Below are 21,162 nucleotides of genomic sequence, written 5' to 3'. Positions count from 1 at the left end.
GATATTTTTTTTATAATAAGGTTAGTGATGTAATATTTGAAGACCTCGAGCAAGAGAAATATAAAATTTAAAACCAAGTCAAAGTTAAACACATTTAATTTCAATGTGAAATTTTAGCAAAAAATTTATGACACTTGAATTAGCGGTGATGCACTTAATTAGGTAATGATTGGAATATCCAATTGCCGCTCTACACGTGGTCGAGATTATAAATTTTCGATCAATCAATATATGATATGACATATTATTTATGATACTGAGTAAACTTGTAAGGAAGATCGTTGACATAATATCATCAATGTCTCCCTAAAATACAAAAAAAAAAGGTTAGAGGTACAGTGACAAATTCATAATTATTTAGCGATTATTAAAGAATATATAGATTTTAGCCTTGCATCGATAATTAAGTACCCGGAAATTAAAATTAATGAAAAGTTCAAAAAATATCTGCAATCTTTCTTAGTGTTTAAAACTCTACTTAATTCCATTTAATCACTAAAAAAAAAGTCAAACCTAGATTATGAAACTAAAAAGTCAAACCTAGATTATTAAACTAAAAAGTCAACGAGAGTGGGAAGTTTATTGTTCTCCATTCTCTTCTATCTTTCCCTATAAAGTATAAACTCCCTCTTCTTCTTCTCCTCCCTTCAAGACTCTCATTTTTCTCTATTTTCTTTGCATTTCTAAAGAGATGTTGAAGAAAAGGATACCGAGTTTGAAGAAATTGGTTAAGACGAACAAGATTCGACCCGGAAAATGTATACTAGCATCAAAGATGGCAGCAAGTAGTGGTCGGAACACGACGCCGAGAGGGTGTGTGGTTTTGTATGTCGGAGAAGAATATCGAAGATTTGTGGTACCGACTAAGTTTCTTTGTCATCCACTCTTCAAGATGGTGTTGGATAAAGCCTACAACGAGTTTGGGTTCGATCAAAGAAATGGTCTCGTGGTTCCTTGCAATGTTTTTGCTTTTCAAGAGATTTTGAATACTATTGAAGCTAATCGCGGTAGCTTTCACTTTGGGGAACATGTTCATGAGTTCGTTTGAACCGGGTTTCAGATGTATTTAGTTCGTGGTCTGAAAATTAGAGAGTTCAATAGAAAGTCAAATTATATATTAAGTATTTTTGGTTTATGTGTTTTGATGATAGGATTTAGAATAGGAAAAACACATCGTAAACGTGGGAGCATTGTTTTAAAAATATACTTTTGGGTTATAGATTTTAAAGATAACCCTAAACCCTAAAATCATCGTGGGAAGATATGTAAAAAAGGGTATCGTATACAATAAAGCTCCATGTTGATTGCTTCTTTCTCGAGTTCAATAACAAAAAAGCTTCTTCTCAAATTGGGTTAATGTCCTACTTACGGAAAGGTAAACCATGTTGGTAGGAGTCGACTAGACCTTCTTGTACTCGAAATGATAAGGTACCCTTCTTACGGGCAACATTGTAACCTGCTGGCACTCAATTAGTCATGTCTTTGGATATCGCCACTATTGTCACTTCTTAGTTACTCAGAAAATTCAAAATTTATTTTCTAATTATGAAGTATGATGAGTCCATTGTGAATCATTAGATTACACAAAAAAAAAAGGGACACACATGACGTTTATAAAACCTAAGCTAAATTTTTATCCTTCCACTACTTTAATAGCACCCACCAAAATTTTCTTCATCTCATCAACAATTTGGTTCATTTGATTTCGAGAGAACAAAGGAAACGGGTACACACAAGCACAATCCAACTGACCATCGCGAATCATGTCGAAAAAGGCGATCGATGGCCCAACGCCGTGCGCAGAGGCACAACCAATATAGTCATGTAAGCCGAGGTATTCCTGTGCAGGACTGAAAGCTTCAAAGATGGGATCCTCAAACACCGAGATCAAGGCCGTTCTCATGGACGAGGATGGAGTGAGGCCAGGATTTTCAATGGCTTTACACATGAGGAAGTTCAAGTCAGACATGTCTGAGAAATGCTTGTTGTTGTCTTTAGCGTTTGAGAAGGCAAAATAGCATCGCTTTGCCACATCCCATAGAGTGTCTTCAGCTGATATGTCATGCGTGTTTAAAATGGCCGAGTGATAGAATCCTGAAAGCACAATAACCCAATGAGTATCGATGGGTTGATTCGATTTGGTTCATTTTCTACGCGATGAATACTCAAATAACATCACTGAACCCAAAAACTAGACCACGGTTCGTTAGAAAAGAACCATAGAAAACGACCGAGCGAGTCAAATTTACCTAGATGGTGGGTCGTGAGGGGAGGATTAAGGAGAGAACGACAGTCGTTTAAGGTAACAACTCCATATTTCTCCTTGTGGTAAGGGGGAAGGTCTTTAGAACAACGAGTGGCAATCAATCCAGCAGCTGCCAGAGCTCCACACACCTTAATGCCTCTCAATTTGCATCCCTTCAAATATTCATATCAATCACAACCATTCAATTAATTAATGACATTAAAAAAATAAGAAAAATTATTTCTTTAAAATTTAAAAAAAAAAATGAAGAAATTGTTCGATAGAGACAATAAAAGCAACCAATACAAACGTGCCATTTGTTATAGAGCATATCATAAAGTCCAAAGTGGAAGATATTGCTATTAAATCAGTGCAGTCTTTTTTTCAATAGAAAATAAAAAAATTATTATTTGGAGACGATTTGTCGTCCCCACTCTCCATAATCAAAAGCAAAGCCAAACGACAGTGACTGTGACGACACGTCGCAGTACCGAAATGGACTCTCTACACCTTACCGTACAATAACAAACCCTGCTTCTCTTTAGAAGAATAATAATTAGAGATAATACTTCTTTAAAAATATAAATTTAAGGATTAAATTACAAATTTAGTATAAAATTTATGTCATTTGTTTGAAATTTAATTTAATAATAGATATAAAATTTAAATTTAAATCTAATTAATTTTTATATTTTAAAAGTAAATTAATATTATTATCACCTACCAATTTTAATATTCACTAATAATGACGAATTAATTAAAAAAAAGTATAAATATGAACTAAATTGAACAAATGCTAATGTTTAAAACATATTTTAGGTAGAAAATGAAAATAAAAAGAATATATTAAACCGTAAAAGAATATCCCTCCTTTCTTAGATTGAAAGAAAAATATGATTGGCTTTGAGATAAGGGAGTGGGTCCCATTCCCACTATCATTATTGATATGCAAACGAATTAAAAACTAAAAAGCAAACAAATTAAAATTATATATTAAGAAAACAAACGAAATTAAAATACAAATTTAATATTGTGGATATGGTTTTTTATTTTTTAATTTTACGATCAGTGGGTTATTGGATTTTTTAAGAAATTTATGTAAATAAAGAGCTTTAAATACAAAATTAAAATATTTATTCGATAATTTTGAAATTTTGGAAATTAAATCAATAGGAAAGCAAAATAAATAAATAAAACTCAAGAAAGAAAAGGACTCACAGCAAGAAGTTTCTCGGTGGTATCGGAGTTCATCTTCAACCGAATCATCTGAGAAAATCTCCGAGAATTCGCATCTTTGAACTCCAAATTCGCCAGCCGAAACGAATTCAATGAGTAACCAAGCATGTCTAATCCACGCGCCCAAAGAGGCTTATTCGCTTTTCCGTTGGGGATTAAATCCTCAATCCCTAATCCAATCTCTCCATGATCCCTAATTTCGAATTCTCCGCCCTCGTTTTCTCCGCTCGCCGCCGCAAGCAGCTCTCGTAACAGGGCTGTGGCGGCCGTCCGGTCACAGACTGCCGTGTGGAGGCGGAGGAAAACCGCCCATTGGCCGTCGTTGATGGTGTAAACAGAGGCGAACATCACGTCGGTGTCAGAGTACGATGGATGGTTCGGATCGAGCCACGTGGTGATGTTGATCTCATGCTCGAGGATCTTGTGGAAATCGGAAACGGAAGGATCGTCGGCATCGGGATGAGAAGCGATGGCGCGTGCGGCGGCTGTGAGGTCTAGGATCTGGAGGTGGAGTAGCGGAGAAGGAGGAGTGAGGAAAGAGAAGTCTCGTCGGGAAGGATCGTAGCGGATTTTGGAGCGGAGAATCGGGTGGAGGTTTTGGAGAGAGTGGAGAGTGGATTGGAGATTGAGAAGATCGGGAGGTTTTGAGAGGAGGAGGCCGAGGACAGTGGTGCCAGTGCCGCCGGGGGCGGCGCGGCACCAGCTGTACTCGGTACCGCCGACGGGGCGGGACTTGGACTCACCGGCAGGAGGATCCGACATTTCGGAGGCGGCGTCAGTGTGAGTACAGAGCACTGCCGCCATGAGAAATCTGATATTTCGAAGAAGAGAAGACGATGTTCACTCCACAGAAGAAGAGGATTTAGACCCACAATACGACGTCGGATAAGGGTTACACATTGGCGCGTGACATGTCGTTTCTTAATTACGTGTACGGGTCATTAACTCCTATCTTGTTAATATACATCCATTTTTACCTTACAAACTTTCCACGTAATTAAATGTATTAATTTTAATCTTTCAAAGCCTTCACTTTTACTGACTTAAAAAAAAATTATAATATACTAATTAAGTTCGGGCGAAGCACCGACTGCCAAAAAGGGGACCAAGACGTACCAAGTTGAGGTTGAAACGCTTAGATGGCGACCTTGACGGTTAAAAAAGTACGATTACGACACATGGTGGGGCTAATTTCCTACCCTCGTGACTATAATTATTAACTTGTCCAATTGAATCGAACATGATTCTGTATTCCCCAGAGGAGTGAAACAAATTTTAACCAATTTTAACCTAGAACCGGTATTCTTAGTTTTTTTTTTTTTTTTTTTTTTTTTTAATTAAAAAAAATGCACGGATGAAATACAAAAACAAAACGGAAGCAAACCATTATTCATTCTTTAAGGAGAAGAGACCTTTTCATGTTCTCAACCAAAGCTTCCATTTGCTCCCTAGAGTGCAATGGAGCTGGATAAACACACACACAGTCCAGCTGCCCATCTCGGACAGTATCGAACACGGCGATGGAGGGGCCGATTCCATGGATGGAGGCGCATCCCATGTAGTCATTAACACCAATCTCCTCCTGCATTCTACCCGAGTTATCAATCACCGTGTCCTCAAACACCGTCATCAACGACGTCCTCATCGCCCCCGACGAAGTGAGACTTGGATTCTCGATGGCACGACACAACAGAAAATTCAGGTCCGACATGTCGGTGAAGTGCTTGTTTAAGTTCTTGGAAGCCTCCAATGTCGATGAGATTTTCCCTGCAAGCTCCCACAGATCTTCTCCTCCTCTCACCGTGTAGGAGTTCAGAATGGCAGCATGGTAAAACCCTGAAAGTCCCAAGGGTGTTTTAGTCTTTTTGTTATAATTTTTTAAAAATAGTTTAAACCAAGTCACGTTCTAATAATATAATAATTCTTCCAAACATATACAAAACTACCAAAAAAAGGGAAATGCGTTAATAAATAGACCTTTTAATAATTAAACATAGATTCAATTAGTCATTAATACCCCTAGGCACCGAGATATCCCAAAAAGGGCAAGGAATACCCAACCCCAAGCCATGCTTCTTCAAAAACATATGAAAATGGAAATAAATAGTTCAAAATTAGGGTTTTATTTAAGAAACCAAAATAAAATGTACCGAAATGGTGGGTTGACAGTGGTGGCTCCAGAGACCGCCGGCAATCTATAAGCGTTATCACTCCATACTTCCGTTGATGGCGGTGGATGCTGTGCCCACCGGAGCTGTGCGCCGCCACCAACCCCGCCGCCACCATTGCCGAACTCAATTTTATACCTCTCCTCTTACACTCCTATCAAAATACTCGTTTATTAAAATATATTTTATATAGTCGTAATAAATTATATATAATATAATTTTTTTTATCGCACTTCTGTTTCTCATTCTTTTAATACTCACATAGAGAATTTTCTGGGTTTGGTTGTGGTTCATCTGAAGCCTCGCCACTTGGGATCGTCTCGGAGATTTAACGTCTTTAAATTTAAGATTCGTTAATCTCAACGAGTTCATCGAGTAGCTGATCATATCCAATCCTCGAGTCAACAATGGCTTCTTCGCCAACTTTCTAGGAACAAGGTTCTCCATTCCCAACTCCATTTCATCTTTTTTATCTCCGCTGCCTCCGTCGTTCATTAGAACGAGTAGCTCCTCCAGAAGCGACACTGCCGTGGTCCGGTCACACGCCGCGACATGTAGTCGGAACACAGCCACCCATTTGCTGGAGCCTACCTCGTACAATGTAACGAAGAACATGTCCGCCGCCGTGTCGGAGCGGTGAAGGTTACGCCAGGTGGTGTTCTCGTTGAGTTCGTGTTCGAGGAGAATCTGGAGAGGGGAAATGGAAATGGCGTGATGGTGATTATTGTTGAGAAGGGTGTTTTGGTCATTTATAATTTTGGAAGTTTCTGGAGCTTTAAACGTCTTGACTTGGACGGAAGGAGTTGGAGAAGTGACGAAGGAAACAGTGGAAGAAATTGGGCTGTAATGGAGTTTGGATTTGAGGACAGGATGGGCATTCTGAAGTTTGTTGAGGGCATTTTGGAGAAGTTGGAGATTTGGAGGGGCGGAGAAGGAGGAGGAGGAGGAGGATAGAGCTAGCACCGCCGTGCCGGTGCCGCCTGGGACAGCGCGGCACCAGGCGGTTTCGGTGCCGGTGGCTACTCGCCGGCGGCTTCTGGAATCTTCCATGTGGATAAATCAGCCGGAAAATTTGAGGAGCTGCGGCCTTGGGGTTGTGCTTGGAAATTTATAGAAGGTTATGAAAGCTCTCTCTCTCTGCCTTTTATGGTATGAATATTAATGGTGGTTGAGGAGGCCGGTAGATAAATTATTTAAGAAATAATTTATAATAATAGGGTAATAAATTTAATTTTTAGATTTTATAATAAAAAAAATAATAAGATGATTTTTAGATTATAGAATTATAAGCTAAATTTTAAAATTTATTTTTATGTATATACTATTTAATTATCGCCTGTATTTTTCAATTTCTCTTAAAATAAATGTTATTATTTCATTCGACACTTCTAGAAAAATGGGAGCTAATTTTCCAAATAAAATTTAAGTTAAATTTAAAAAATAAAAAAAATAAGATACTTCCTCCAATGAGATCGCCACCGTGTGCATACGCCTTCAATAGAGGCGAGCGATGGTGCTATGATAGGTCTCTCGCTTTTGTGCGGTAATGGTGGAGGCCGACATCGCAAAGGAAAGGAGACCCACATTTTGTTCACGTTGCAAAGGCTGACGTCCTAATTTTCGAGCGAACCTATTTGAGGTGATACCAACAACGAATCAAAGTTGTTTAAGACTAAAAAAAATAGTATTTCATGCCTTTAATACTATTATATATTTTAATTTTTGCCCGAAAAATTAAATGTTGGATAGTTTTAAATATTTTTAAGACGAAATTCAAGGTTCTTTAGAATAATAACATCTTTGAAAAATTCATATTTTTTATACACATAAATAGCTAAAAAGTAAGATCATTTATTGAATTCCGTACATCATTGAATCGTATCAAATAATTTTAAAGAAGTAAAAAATAGAAAAATGGCAAATAAATAAATAAAATAATAATAAGTACAATGCATTGAATGAGTTTGCAAGAGTATTGAATAAGTTCAGCTAGCTATTTATGGTTGGGTTTGATAGATTAAATTGATCGAGTTATCGGATCATATGAACACTTTTATTTTCCATGACAATTTACCAATTCGATTATCGGAGAGTTTCGTAATTAAAAAATAAAGTATGATATTGAATAAATATAAATAAATTGATTTAAAGTACATTATAATATTTTTTTTAAAACCCACCGAACCCTATTGAATGGCATATCTCAATTATGGTCCCTATTTTGGTAATAAATATACCCAAGTGAGAATTCATGTGCATAATCGAATTTGTCACGCAACTTTAATTGGACGTAAAAGGCACGTATCTTTTTTCTGGTTGAACTACACGTGTCAGTTAGGAGTAACCTCCACGTGGTATTAATTATTTCGCAAATAATACCCCTTAGACAATGAAGTAGCTCAATGATGCCTACACAGGCAAATAGTTATTATTGGTTGAAATGAAGGGCTTATAAGTAATATCGATTTTGAGAATTCTGCCTTTCTGGCAACTGTAAGAATACTGCTAGTAAATATATGCAATAAATTTACCATTCAATTCTAGATAGCTTTTTATTTTTATTTATTTTTAAGTTAGTTAATAAAAAATCGTATCATTATAAATTTAAAAAGTTATGAAAATGAAAATTCTAATATAAAATAAAATATTGTAGATTGGATATGAACCAAGACACATCAATCATACAATATACTTCAATGAAGATGTTAACAAAATATTATTGAAATTATCAAAAGATATTTTAATTTATGCTACGTTGAAGAATAATAAGAATAAAGTTTCATGTTATAAATTTTAGGTGGATTACATTTTAGAGTAATTTAAAGTTAATGTATTTTAAGACTTTTTATTTAGTTATCATTATGGTTAATTATGGCCAATAGGTGGAAATCATAATGATATGTGGAGTGTCATAATGATGCATGGAAATCACTACAAGTGGAGTAAGATTCGGATTACCTTGTTCATTGAATATTTCAAGGCAAGAACATTGTTTGAGATTCGAATCACTTCACAAGCAAGATCGATCATGTTTAGCTTGAATGATTTTTGTTGATCGAATATCTCAATGCAATAACACTTGATTGAGATTCGACTCACTGCACAAGTAAGATTGATCTTGTTGAGCTTTAATGATTTTACCTACCATCTAAACTATATAGAATTGCAAAGAATCTTAGTTATTAGCTAGTAAAGCACAAAGGCTTCTTTTAACAAATACAATATATATCATTTTATATAGCCTCAAAATGAAACTATTAAATACGTGCGAGTTGTAACATTCATATTTTATGACCATAATTGACAATTATCTAATTGTAACCTAAAGTAAATAAAAAATCTTAAAATACATGATGTAATTGTAGCCTAAAGTAAATAAAAAGTCTTAAAATACATTAAATGAAATTAAGTAATTCTAAATTGTAATCCACCCAAAATTTATAACATGAAACTTCGTTATTCTTTAATGTGGCATGAATTGAAATATTTTTTTTGTAATTTTAACAATATTTTCTTTATATCTTCGTTGAAGTATATTTATGATTGATGTCTTTTGGTTCACATCAGATTGAGTTTAAAAAATTATTATTAACTGAACATTTCATAAATTTATTTTATATTTTAAAAGTTTAATTTTGAAAACGAGGACCTAAAGTGATGTTTTTAACCTAAAAAATATTAATGAGATGAATATAAAAAATTATTAAAATTCGGGCCGAAACCAGTAGAATTGAGGAAAGCCCAAGATATCAATATATTGGGCTTGGTTTAAGAATATGGGCCTCCCAATATAAAGGCCTAGACCTGAATTTGTCATTTACACAAAAATCCGGGGGTAAAACGGACATTAACTAAAATGTATAGGGATGTTTCTATCAAATAAAAAACAGCGAAGATCGAACGTGATCTGGACCGTCGATCAACATTCCTCAACGTCTATCCGTCGATCTATTAGACGGTAGACACATACCAAGCGGCTTTCCAAAATTCAAATTCTTCTCTTCAATCCCGCCTGTTCTTATTTTGGAGCGTCACAGAGAGAAAGGGAGAGAAGGCGCCATTAGAGAGAGAGAGAGAGAGAGAGAGAGAGAGAGAGAGAGAACTGAAGAAGAATCAGAGTAGATCTGGTTCTTGAAGGTGAAGAACTTCTCTGCTTTCTTCCTTTTAATCGTTTCTCTCTTCCTCGCTGACTATTGAACGATGTCCGGTCGTCACGAGAAGGAGAAGGGCGTCAATGTTCAGGTTCTTCTTCGTTGCAGGTATTGGAAATGATTCTTGCTAGATTCTAGTTTTGGATTTTGCTTATCTTCTCTGATGATTTAGTTGAATAACTTTTGAGACTGTTATATCGATCTTGTTTGTTGGCTTCCCCTTATCTGTTTGCAGGCCTTTTAGCGAGGAAGAGTTGCGAAGTAATGCACCGCAGGTTGTTACTTGTAATGATTATTCTAGGGAAGTGACTGTGTCTCAAAATGTTGCTGGGAAGCATTTTGACAGAGTGTTCACTTTCGATAAGGTAATCATTTCCAAAGTACTGATATTTTGCTTAGATGTTTTTTATACCTTCAATCCAGTAGGAAAATAAACTTCGTTGTTGGATGTTCGTTCTTCATATCTATTTGAATATCTCGTCTCCTGTTCTGTTTGTAGGAGCTTTAATTTGATTTGGCTTGTAGGCGGTGCGAATATTAATCTTATATCAACTTATGGTTCTTGCTTGTTGGTTGTCTCAGGTTTTCGGTCCTTCAGCTAAGCAGAGAGACCTTTACGAGCAAGCAGTAGTTCCCATAGTAAATGAAGTTTTAGAAGGCTTTAATTGTACAATTTTTGCATATGGACAAACTGGTACAGGGAAAACGTACACAATGGAAGGGGAATGTAAAAGATCGAAGGTACGTTATTTAGCCACCTGATATTGGTGCTTCTGATGCTCATTTTTGTTGATTCTGTTTATTAATTTGGTTTCGCAATATACCAGAGTGGTCCAAATGGAGCTTTGCCTCCAGAAGCAGGAGTTATACCCAGAACCGTGAAGCAGATTTTTGATACTCTAGAGAGCCAGAACGCTGAGTACAGCGTGAAGGTCACTTTCTTAGAGCTCTACAATGAGGAGATTACCGATTTGCTTGCTCCAGAGGAGATTACGAAAGTTGCTTTGGAGGAGAAGCAGAAAAAGCAATTACCCTTGATGGAGGACGGCAAAGGGGGTGTTCTTGTGAGAGGTCTGGAGGAGGAAATTGTCACTAGTGCCAGTGAAATTTTTAGCTTACTCGAAAGAGGATCAGCAAAACGTCGCACTGCAGAGACATTGTTGAATAAGCAATCCAGGTATTATCACAGGATGTTTATAGGCTTTTAAGTTTCTATTATCTTGACATCGTTTTTGTATTTGCCAGATTCCATAGTTTCAAATTGATAATGTTCTTTGGTATTTCAGTCGATCGCATTCTCTCTTTTCAATAACAATTCACATTAAGGAAGCTACCCCAGAAGGTGAAGAACTGATCAAATGTGGCAAGCTAAATTTGGTTGATCTGGCTGGATCAGAAAACATATCTCGTTCTGGTGCCCGAGAGGTAGCATAAGTTTCAATCATTTGCCTTGTTGTGAATCTGAAGATGATATTCGTTGTGCTCCTAATTCTTAGTTATGATAATACAGGGTCGTGCAAGAGAAGCTGGGGAGATCAATAAAAGTTTATTAACATTGGGGCGAGTTATCAATGCTCTAGTGGAGCATCTTGGGCATATCCCATATAGGTTAGCTGCTACTATTAGTGCTTTGACAAGCTCTTAGGATGTTTCATCTCTCTTTCATTCCTCATTCTAATAGCTTCCTACTTGCTTGAACTTCAGGGATAGCAAGCTTACACGGTTACTCCGCGATTCACTTGGGGGAAGAACCAAGACTTGCATCATTGCCACAGTTTCTCCAGCTGTTCACTGTCTTGAGGAAACCTTGAGTACGTTAGATTACGCACACAGGGCCAAGAATATTAAGAATAAGCCAGAGGTTTGTTCTTCATATCAATAAGCAACCATCATGTATTTATGTCCTCTTTGATTTTCTATTGATCATAACTTAAGTGTGCCATGGATTGTTAAATGCTTGTCTAGGAAAATTCTCCTGATTTTTCTTGGAACCTTTTAGCTCTAAGCTTAGTGCGTTAATTTGTTTCTGGAGAGTTGCAGTAGATTTACTTTTTGCAACTTTTGATTTTTTGCTTCCTTGTCGCGTCACTTTTTTAGGTAAATCAAAAAATGATGAAATCTACTCTTATCAAGGATCTCTATGGTGAAATTGACCGGTTGAAGGCAGGTGAGATGGTTTAGATATGCTTCCTGGTGTACATAATTAATTAGTTGAGTTTTATATGATCCTTAACTGGTAACTTAGTGAGTGAAACCCTGCCATTCTTCCCCAGAGGTTTATGCTGCCCGTGAAAAGAATGGTGTCTATATCCCAAAGGAGCGGTACCAACAAGAGGAGAGTGAAAGAAAGGTTGGTCAACTTCAATTTTTTTCTTTTCAAAACATTTTCTTAATCATCTTTTTGGTGTTTCTGAACTTGAGCTCTTCTTCTTCTATTTCTTCATCATCAATATTAACTTTTTTGCTGTTAGAATGTTATTTGAATTTGAAATAATCCAACTGCCACTTGTTTGTATATCATTTTTCCTGTTTGGGGAAAGAGAATTTCTCAGAGTTCTGGGGGAATCTTTCTTATATTTTTCGGATAGCATGATAATCTCTAGAGGTCTTCTTTACCAGTATCTTTTTCTCTCCTAGGCAATGGCAGATCAAATCGAGCAAATGGGAATAACAATTGAAACTTATCAGAAGGTGACCCATTTTACTTGAACATAAAATTGTCGTTGTTGTTCATACCCTTGTTACTAATTGTCAATGCTTTAAACAGCAACAAGAGGAATTACAGAACAAATATAATATTCAAGCAGTACAGTGCTCTGGTTTGAGCAAGAAACTTGATTCAACAGAGGTGAGCTTTTATCTATTAGCTGTGAAGTTTGATGTTAGCTCCCCAAGGGTCTAATTAGTCACTTGAACAATACAGAAAACTCTGTGTCAAACGCAAAAGTTGCTTGCAAGCACGGAGGAAGAGTTGCAGAAATGTCGATATTTACTGAAGGAAAAGGATTTTGTTATTTCTGAGCAGAGAAAAGCAGGTGATTATAATTGTATACTTATTGCATTTGAATACTTATTCCAATTTCGAGCCTAAGACGATAATTTGAACATGTAAAACAGAGAACGCTCTGGCTCATCAAGCATGCGTCCTACGCTCGGATTTGGAGAAAGCCCTTCACGATAATGCTTCACTATTTATGAAAATTGGTAAGTTGGTGATGTTCTAGTCTTCAGCTTCTGCTATCTCTTACTACTGCCATAATTTGGCTTAATTTATTTTGCAATATTTGTAATGTAGGTAGAGAGGACAAACTGAATACAGAGAATAGAGCAGTGGTGGATAATTATCAGATAGAGCTTACGCAGCAAGTTGGCTCTGTTTGCAATATGGTCTCAACATCCTTGTCTCGACAGAATGAACATCTTCAATGTGTTGAAAAGATATGTCATTCCTTTTTAGACAAACATGAAAAGGTATATATAATAAGGAAGTGCGAGTCCTGTAAGTTATGATTTACAAATGGTAATAAACGTAACAGTAGTTGCAATCTTGACATTTTTTTTATTGTGTTGTTGTCTTAGGCAATAATGGACATGAAGAAAAAATTATCTTCATCAAGAACATTATATATCTCTCATATTGAGGCATTGCAAAATGTTGTACGTTTGCACAAAGCCAGCTCAAATGCCACTTTAGAAGATATTTCCTCTTTGGCATCTACAAGTGCAAAATCCATAGAAGAAGTACGTAGAAAGACAATTATTGTTATTTTAGTCTTATTGTCAATTATTCTCATGCGTGATCGGTATATTGCACTTTATGGTTGTCCGTTTTATATCATAAGTTACAGTGAAGTAACTTGCATTGAAGTTGATATCTCTTGCAATGTAGTTTTTGACAACAGAGGCTCGTGAAGCATCTACGATACTCGACAATCTTCAGAGTACTCTTTCAACTCAATCGAAAGAAATGGCTCTGTTTGCAAGGGAATTGCGACAAGTTAGTCCTTCTCTTAACTATTGTCTTTTTTGCATAGATTCTGTCGTGTTTATTCAGTTTCACAGAATTTGTGTGTGAAAAATGGTTCTATAGTTTTGTGCGAGCTATTTTTATTACTTCATTGATAGTTAAACCATATTCAGCTGCATTTTTAATCGACTTAGTTTTATTGATTATGATATTAATTCTGCTCCTTGTATATTCTTTTATGGATTTCAATTCCAACAGAGGTTCCATGCTACTATTGATCAAACGAAGGATATTTCTGAATATATTGAAGAATTCCTCTTGAAGCTGACCGAAGAATCAAAGAGTCTGGGAAATCATGCGGCAGAAGCTGAAGAGATCCAGATGAAAAGCATTGCAGAATTCCAAAAAGTTTACGAGGTTTAGCATAGATTTGATTACCTAAACATATCAACAAAGAAACGCATTTGACCTTTGCTTTCTGTTTTGCAGGAGCAATCAAGATCTGATACGGAGAAACTTATAGCTGATATGACCAATTTGGTATCTTGTCACATCCGTCGTCAAAAGGAACTGGTAAGTTAGTCATGTCCAAGAGGCCGACTTATATGGTGAAATTTTGCTGTTGGGAAATAGATTTTCACTTGAAGTGTTTATGCAATAATAGGTGGATGCTAGGCTCGTTGGCCTTCAAGAAACTGCCAGTGCACACAAGACGTTTTTGAATGGATATATTTCCTCCATGGAAGGTATGGCTACAGATGCAAAGCGCAAATGGCAGGTTTTCGCAACGCAAACTGAGAATGAAACAAGAGATAGCGCTGACTTTTCTGCTGCTAAACATTGTCGCATGGAGGCGCTTCTGCAGCAATGGCAAGCTTTTGTCTTCAATATGACTTAAGAAAATTTGTTGTGTCCTCGTCTAATTTTTATTTCCTTTTATCTGCTGCAGTATGAGCACCACTGATTCAGCTCTCAAGCAGTGGAATAGAACACAAGAGTCTTTGAATGAGATGGGTAGCAAACATGTTTCAGATGTGGTCTCAGCTGTGAGGTTGGTCAACGACTAAGACTGTTTGATTATGATTCAGTTTTTAGTTTTCTGTATCTAAGAAATTTGTTTGGTTTTTGGTAAATTCTTTATTTTATGGGTTTTAGTGAAATTTTCAAAACATTCTTTTGAAAGTAGATAACATAGAAAGAAACTCATGAATGGAAGTAATGTTTACATGTTTAATTTTTAAAAGTAGAAAATCAAATTGTCATCTAACTTACTTCCACCCATGGAAGTAATATTTATGAGTTTAATTTTAAATAATCGAGTCCTAAATTTCTAATTTCAAGTGATTCTAAAGATGTTTTTTTATCCATTGATGTAATGGTTCATTTTGCTACAGAGGCGCTTGTGATAGTAATGAGCAACATGATGCCGAGATTACTTCTGAGCGTTCTGCAGCAGAACAAGACATGATGACGAGCATTGAAGATGCTCTTCAGCATGTTGACGGTGAGCATATAGTATAGTAGATTCTCAATTGTTTAAGCATACATTTGATTTAAAATTGAAGCTCATAATGTAGCTGTACTGATCCTATAACTGACCGATTCTTGAAGTTCAATGCTATATTTCTTATGATATTCATCATGCTTGTGGATGTTATTGTAGGCATTTCTGAACAAGAGCGTGGTTCTATATCTGGTGTATTGGAGACTGTCAAAACTCATACAGAAACAATTGAAGCTTTCCGGAATGATCACTCTTGCGAAGTTTCTGCCATTCAAGAAAAGGCTAAAGAAACATTTCGGCAGCAATATATGGTGAGTTATTATTACATATTGAAAAGTATAAGGTAGATTTAATGAGAAGTTGAATGAACACGAACACGATCACGAGCACTCCTACTCAGTGTTTTTTTTTTTTTTCTTTTGTTCTCTTATTTTCCACTTAATTTCATTGGTTTCTATCTTAATTTGCTGATAAACATTCACAGAAACCATCTTGTTTTCTCTTGATGAAGTTGAGATTCTGTTTTGTCATGAAAAAAATGTATATTTCTTCAAGATCCGTAGAACTTTTAGCCCTTTAAAAACTTGCAAATTTCTCCTTTGATTTGTGCTCCTTTGTTCTTAGTGCATGCATGTAAGAGATCCAACACCGTGAGATTATTCGACACATAGTTGGATTCTAGTAATTTCTCCTCTAACGACACATTCTTTGAATGTGTAGGACTATGAGCCAACCGGTAGCACCCCGACAAGATGCGAACCAGACGTTCCGAGCAAGAGTACGATCGAGTCGCTTCGTGCCATGCCAATGGAAGCCCTTGTGGAGGAGTTCCGGGAAAACAATTCCTGCGAATCATTGAGTAGTAATGGCAAGGAATTGAAACCATCACTTATACCGCGAGTGCCGCTTTTGGAGCGCAATGTCGTCTAACACAAGCATCAAAATCTGGTGGAAAGTTGAGTATTATTTGTATCTGTGTATTCCTATTGTAAACTGTTATTGTTGTTACCAGTGGAAAATTTACAGGGCCGAACCATGCCAGAAAGAAAGATAATATACAGCAAAAAAAAGTGTGGTTGGAGGGAGGGGGGAGGGCTAAGAATGAATAATTCTCATCTTGAGATTTACTTAGGCGATGGCTGTTATTGGATCGAATGTATATTATTAAGCAGAAATATCCTCACATTTAAATCTTTATTTCCACAAATACAAGATTGTAGTGTAGTGTTGGGCTGTTTTTTGCCCTAATTTTGTTCTCCCTTTACCCCCATATCTTACTTTTGTTGTATTATGGACATTTATTCATGGTGATTTTGTCTAATTTAGGATCTATTTTATGTCTAATATATTAATAAATTTGTAATTTTTTTTTGAATATTTGAAGTATAATTAAATACAAAATTAAAAGTTTTAGACATTGCCACTCGCTCGTCAACCGCAAGTGAGTCAAGTCAATTTATATTTGTGTCGCCTATGTTGGGTAACCTATGCTCAAGTGTGTCGCCTATGTTGGGTGAGAGATTTTGAAAGAGAGTTCGAAAGCAAAATGGAGAGAGATTGAAAGTAATGTCATATGACATACAAACAAAAGTCAGCTTAATAACATTTAACTTTTTTGGATAGTAAGAATTTGACAATTAGTTGCATTACCGTATAATATATTTAAACGGGATTCAAGTCTGATAGGCCTAGACGTGATTTTGCTGAACAATCATAAAAAAATTAGGGAGAGGTTCACAAGTAGTCACACTTCTATAACACATATTTGGTCAAATTCATGTCTAGGGCCTCGTGGAAGTATATTATTTGCTCAAATAATTATAAATAAAAAAAATTATTAGATATTTTAAGTTGTATTGGATTTAAGTATAAAGAATAAATTTTATAATTTAACCAAAATTAAAGGGCTAATTGTTAAGTGTATTTTTATAAGAAATGCGAAAAATTTCAGATTCTCGTATTGTATTTAAATCTTGTGACCGTAACGGCGAGACATTTCTGAAATTTATTTAGCCGCAACAATTTCTCCGGTTAGCGCCATAACTCACATGCTGAAATCCAAAAGCCAAATCATTTTCATCAACAATGGAAAGCTTCGATTTTCCTCCGCTTCAGCAACGACTGCAGTGAAAGAAGCTTCTATTTCTGTGCAGTTCAATGTGAATAACCACTCAAATGAACCAAATTCCTCAACCCAAGAATCTCAATCTTCTTTCCTTCTCTATTTTCACCCCAAACGATTTATAACTTTGCTTTTGAGTTGCAGAAATCTCTTTCAAATTAGGCAAGTCCATGGCCATATTGCTTCCAGTGGCGCATTTAGAAACCTCGCGATTGCTAACAAACTTCTCTTCTTATACGCCCAATATGGCGCCTTGGAGGATGCTCATGAACTGTTTGATGAAATGACTGAGAGAGATTCTTATAGCTGGAGTGTAATAGTTGGTGGGTATGCCAAAGTTAAGGATTTTTCTTCTTGTTTTTGGATGTTTAGGGAGCTTGTTCGTTGTGGGATGCCATTGGATAACTATACATTGCCAATTGTTATAAGGGCCTGCAGAGATTTGAAGGACCTGCAATTTGGTAGGGTTATTCATTGTGCCACTTCGAAATGTGGGCTGGATTTTGATCATTTTGTTTGTGCATCTCTTGTTGATATGTATGCTAGGTGTAAAGTGATTGAGGATGCCCGCCAACTGTTTGATAAAATGCCAAGGAGAGATCTTGTGACATGGACAGTGATGGTTGGTGCCTTGGCTGAATGTAGCAGTGCTGTTGAGTCATTGACTTTGTTTGATAGGATGAGGGATGAAGGTATTGTCCCTGATAAAGTGGCGTTGGTGACTGTTGTTTATGCCTGCGCAAAGTTGGGCGCCATGAATAAGGCCAGGGCAATTCATGACTATATTAATGGAACCAGATATGTTTTGGATGTAATTTTAGGGACAGCAATGATCGATATGTATGCGAAATGTGGGAGTGTTGATTTGGCAAGGGAGATTTTTGATCAGATGCAAGTGAAGAATGTGATTACATGGAGTGCCATGATTGCAGCCTATGGATATCACGGACAAGGCGGGAAAGCGCTCGAGTTATTCCCAATGATGTTAAGCAGCGGAATATTGCCAAATCGGATCACGTTTGTCTCGTTGTTGTATGCTTGTAGTCATGCTGGTCTAATTGAAGAGGGCCAGAGATTTTTTGCCTCAATGTGGGATGAGTACGGTGTAAGACCGGATGTAAAACACTATACTTGCATGGTTGATCTCCTAGGTCGAGCCGGGAGGTTCGATGAGGCCTTGGAATTGATAGAAAGCATGACAGTAGAGAAAGATGAAGGACTATGGGGAGCGTTACTGGGGGCATGTCGGATTCACCGACGTTTAGATTTGGCGAAAAGGGTGGCAAGCTCTCTTCTTGAGCTACAGCCGCAGAACCCAGGGCATTATGTATTGCTTTCAAACATATATGCAAATGCTGGCAAGTGGAAAGATATGGCAAAAACAAGAGATTTGATGACCAAATGTGGACTAAAGAAGATCCCTGGATGGACATGGATTGAGGTGGATGAAAAACTCTATCAATTCAGCGTTGGAGATAAAACACATCCGAGGTCGAGCGAGATCTATGAGATGCTGAAACGAGTGGGCGAGAAGCTTGAGTTGGCTGGCTATGTCCCGGATACAAACTATGTGCTGCATGATGTTGATGAGGAAGTAAAGCAAGGACTTCTATATGCACATAGTGAAAAGTTGGCCATTGCGTTTGGCTTAATAGTCATACCTGGAGACACTCCTATAAGGATTACAAAGAATCTTAGAGTTTGTGGTGACTGCCATACATTTTGCAAGTTTGTATCGTCGATTGAACGGAGAACGATCATACTACGTGACGCCAACCGGTTTCACCACTTCAAGGAAGGGGCTTGCTCATGCAGAGACTATTGGTAATTGGTTGTTTCTACCTCGTCCAAGCTGAAGGTTAGTTCATACTCTTGTTCTTTATTTGATTGGATTTCTGCCTTGAACATTAATTCATTAGGTTTATGTTATAGGATTATAAATCTAAGTCGAAATCTGACCAATAGTTGGTTCCTTAAGATAATTCGTTCTTTCTACAATGTTAAGGAGTAGTCGGACATTTGTCTTCTAGGATAAAATGAGTTGATTAATTAGGAAGAAGACCATGAATTTATAAGTAAGAACACTATCCATTGGTACGAGCTCTTTTGTTAAAACCAAGAGTAAAGCCACGAGAGCTTATGCTCAAAGTGGACAATATTATACCATTGTGGAGGGTCGTGGTTCCTAACAAGATGGGCTCTCGAACTAAGTATGTTTTTTCTTCTCCAAACCTTTTGAAGTGCTTGGTTACACACGATGGGATAACCAATCCTTTCGTCTATGGATAGAATTTTGTCCATCATTTTGTTGAAAACGGCAGAAATGGTTTCAACTAGTATTGAAACTACTTGAAAGTGGGTATATATTTGAAGAAGTGGAATCCTATGAGGCAAGTTTGGAGTGCGTTAGCCATTGTGTTTTGTATATCAATATTATCTCACTCATTTTTATACTTAGAATGACATGTGGTAAATGGACATGTATTGGAGTTAGGCATGTGGGTGATTGTAAATGGAACCAAGATGCCACTAGCTTTATAGTCTTCACCAAAAGTGGTTATGGAAATTGGAAAGAGCAGAATGGGCAACTTGAAAAGGAGGAATATAGGTGGGTGATGGTCATAGGTGGGCAACCCAGGCCTCCCTTTTACTCTGCCCAATTTCCACTTTTCACTTTCTTGTTTCCCTCTTTTCTTCTTCACAAACCTTCCCATTTTGCCATCCTAATGCTGGAATCTCCCTTTTCTTTCTAGTGCTTATAAACAAATCTACTTCCCTCACCCAATCCTCTACTTTTCTCTTTACCTGCTGGGATCACATTAAGCTTTCCGTATGCGATATTCCCAAATTTGAAATCGACCCTCCTTTCTTTCGCGTGCACCTACAAAATGAGTTTTTTAAGTATTCTGAAACGTAAATGTTGTGTGAACCTAAGCTTCTAGGCTATGACTAAACAAATCTCAAAGGAGAATAGGGGTTTTAAGAAAAGGGATTTCTCGAGGATCTTCTTCGATAGGACGGTCTAGCACTTCGCGTGGTTATATTCGTAAATTTAACGAGTAAGAAAAAATGAACCATCCCTAAATTTGGTGGAAAACCCGCTCCTCGTATTTTTACCTCCGGTCCTACTCTTATTTTGTGTCAAATCAATTAATTGAACTTGACAACATATACAATGTGAATATGCGTCCCTATCATTAAGTTTTCTTAATCATAGCAAAATAATTTGGAGTAGTTTTGAAATTGGAAACCTAACCTAATATTAATGTATAGCTTCTAAGACTAACATAGCTGGACCTAGTAGATATGCATCTACTACTCGTGAAATGAATAATATTTGCATCAATTTTTCTCGTGACGTATTAGTATGTCAATATTATATTTTTATTTTATTTCAATTCATTTACAATAAATTGGTAAACTTTAAGAGTCCAAAATAAAATTTTATAATTTAATTCAATATAAAACATAAAGTACCATAGCCAAAAAAAAAAAAAAAAAAAAAAAAAAAAAGAAGATGTCAGGAGCAGGAGCATGAGGTTGTGGCAGGGCATGGAGAAGGGACTTATATTATTAATTAATATTATTATTAATTTGAATAATGAAAAGGGAATTATAAATTAGAACAAAGTTGAGAGAATCTCATACGAGAATCTTACAAGAACAAAAATAGTGACATGATAAATAAGATTATATTTTAAAACAACATTAATATATATATATATATATATATATATATATATATGTCCTTTATTTTAAAAGTTTCAAA

The 21,162-nt window shown here is 36.5% G+C and overlaps 4 protein-coding genes across 5 annotated transcripts; 2 read left to right on the top strand and 2 right to left on the bottom strand.

Moving 5' to 3' along the window:
- Nucleotides 1–1,522: 1,522 nt before the first annotated feature.
- Nucleotides 1,523–4,318, bottom strand: LOC111451204. The gene is made up of 3 exons (XM_023091538.1): nt 3,464–4,318; nt 2,250–2,418; nt 1,523–2,094 (listed from the first exon to the last, which is right to left on the bottom strand). Exons 1-3 carry the CDS (start codon nt 4,283–4,285, stop codon nt 1,634–1,636), a joined length of 1,452 nt encoding a protein of 483 aa, XP_022947306.1. The 5' UTR covers nt 4,286–4,318; the 3' UTR covers nt 1,523–1,633.
- A 477-nt stretch (nt 4,319–4,795) lies between these two features.
- LOC111449315 lies at nt 4,796–6,718 on the bottom strand. Its single transcript, XM_023089161.1, has 3 exons — nt 5,911–6,718; nt 5,632–5,803; nt 4,796–5,317 (listed from the first exon to the last, which is right to left on the bottom strand). Exons 1-3 carry the CDS (start codon nt 6,697–6,699, stop codon nt 4,872–4,874), a joined length of 1,407 nt encoding a protein of 468 aa, XP_022944929.1. The 5' UTR covers nt 6,700–6,718; the 3' UTR covers nt 4,796–4,871.
- A 3,022-nt stretch (nt 6,719–9,740) lies between these two features.
- On the top strand, nt 9,741–16,519 carry LOC111444922 (kinesin-like protein KIN-5C). Its single transcript, XM_023083061.1, has 23 exons — nt 9,741–9,908; nt 10,036–10,165; nt 10,383–10,541; nt 10,628–10,977; nt 11,087–11,225; nt 11,311–11,408; nt 11,505–11,661; nt 11,898–11,967; nt 12,074–12,150; nt 12,438–12,491; nt 12,568–12,648; nt 12,724–12,835; nt 12,918–13,004; nt 13,096–13,271; nt 13,380–13,541; nt 13,690–13,797; nt 14,026–14,184; nt 14,257–14,340; nt 14,432–14,637; nt 14,717–14,818; nt 15,162–15,271; nt 15,431–15,582; nt 15,992–16,519. The coding sequence occupies exons 1-23, from the start codon at nt 9,850–9,852 to the stop codon at nt 16,199–16,201; spliced, it is 3,042 nt and encodes a 1,013-aa protein (XP_022938829.1). The 5' UTR covers nt 9,741–9,849; the 3' UTR covers nt 16,202–16,519.
- A 767-nt stretch (nt 16,520–17,286) lies between these two features.
- Nucleotides 17,287–19,601, top strand: LOC111444929 (pentatricopeptide repeat-containing protein At2g03880, mitochondrial-like). Of its 2 annotated transcripts, XM_023083083.1 has the most exons (2): nt 17,345–17,430; nt 17,538–19,601. In XM_023083083.1, the coding sequence occupies exon 2, from the start codon at nt 17,677–17,679 to the stop codon at nt 19,219–19,221; it is 1,545 nt and encodes a 514-aa protein (XP_022938851.1). In that variant the 5' UTR covers nt 17,345–17,430; nt 17,538–17,676; the 3' UTR covers nt 19,222–19,601. The 2 variants fall into 2 exon arrangements, with proteins under 2 accessions (XP_022938843.1, XP_022938851.1); XM_023083075.1 differs by having other exon boundaries at nt 17,287–19,601.
- The last annotated feature ends 1,561 nt before the right edge of the window (nt 19,602–21,162 follow it).

This window comes from Cucurbita moschata, unplaced genomic scaffold (genome assembly GCF_002738365.1).
Source record: "Cucurbita moschata cultivar Rifu unplaced genomic scaffold, Cmos_1.0 Cmo_Scf00001, whole genome shotgun sequence".
In the NCBI taxonomy this organism is placed as follows: Eukaryota; Viridiplantae; Streptophyta; class Magnoliopsida; order Cucurbitales; family Cucurbitaceae; genus Cucurbita; species Cucurbita moschata.
This window is presented reverse-complemented; position numbering and strand designations above follow the sequence as displayed.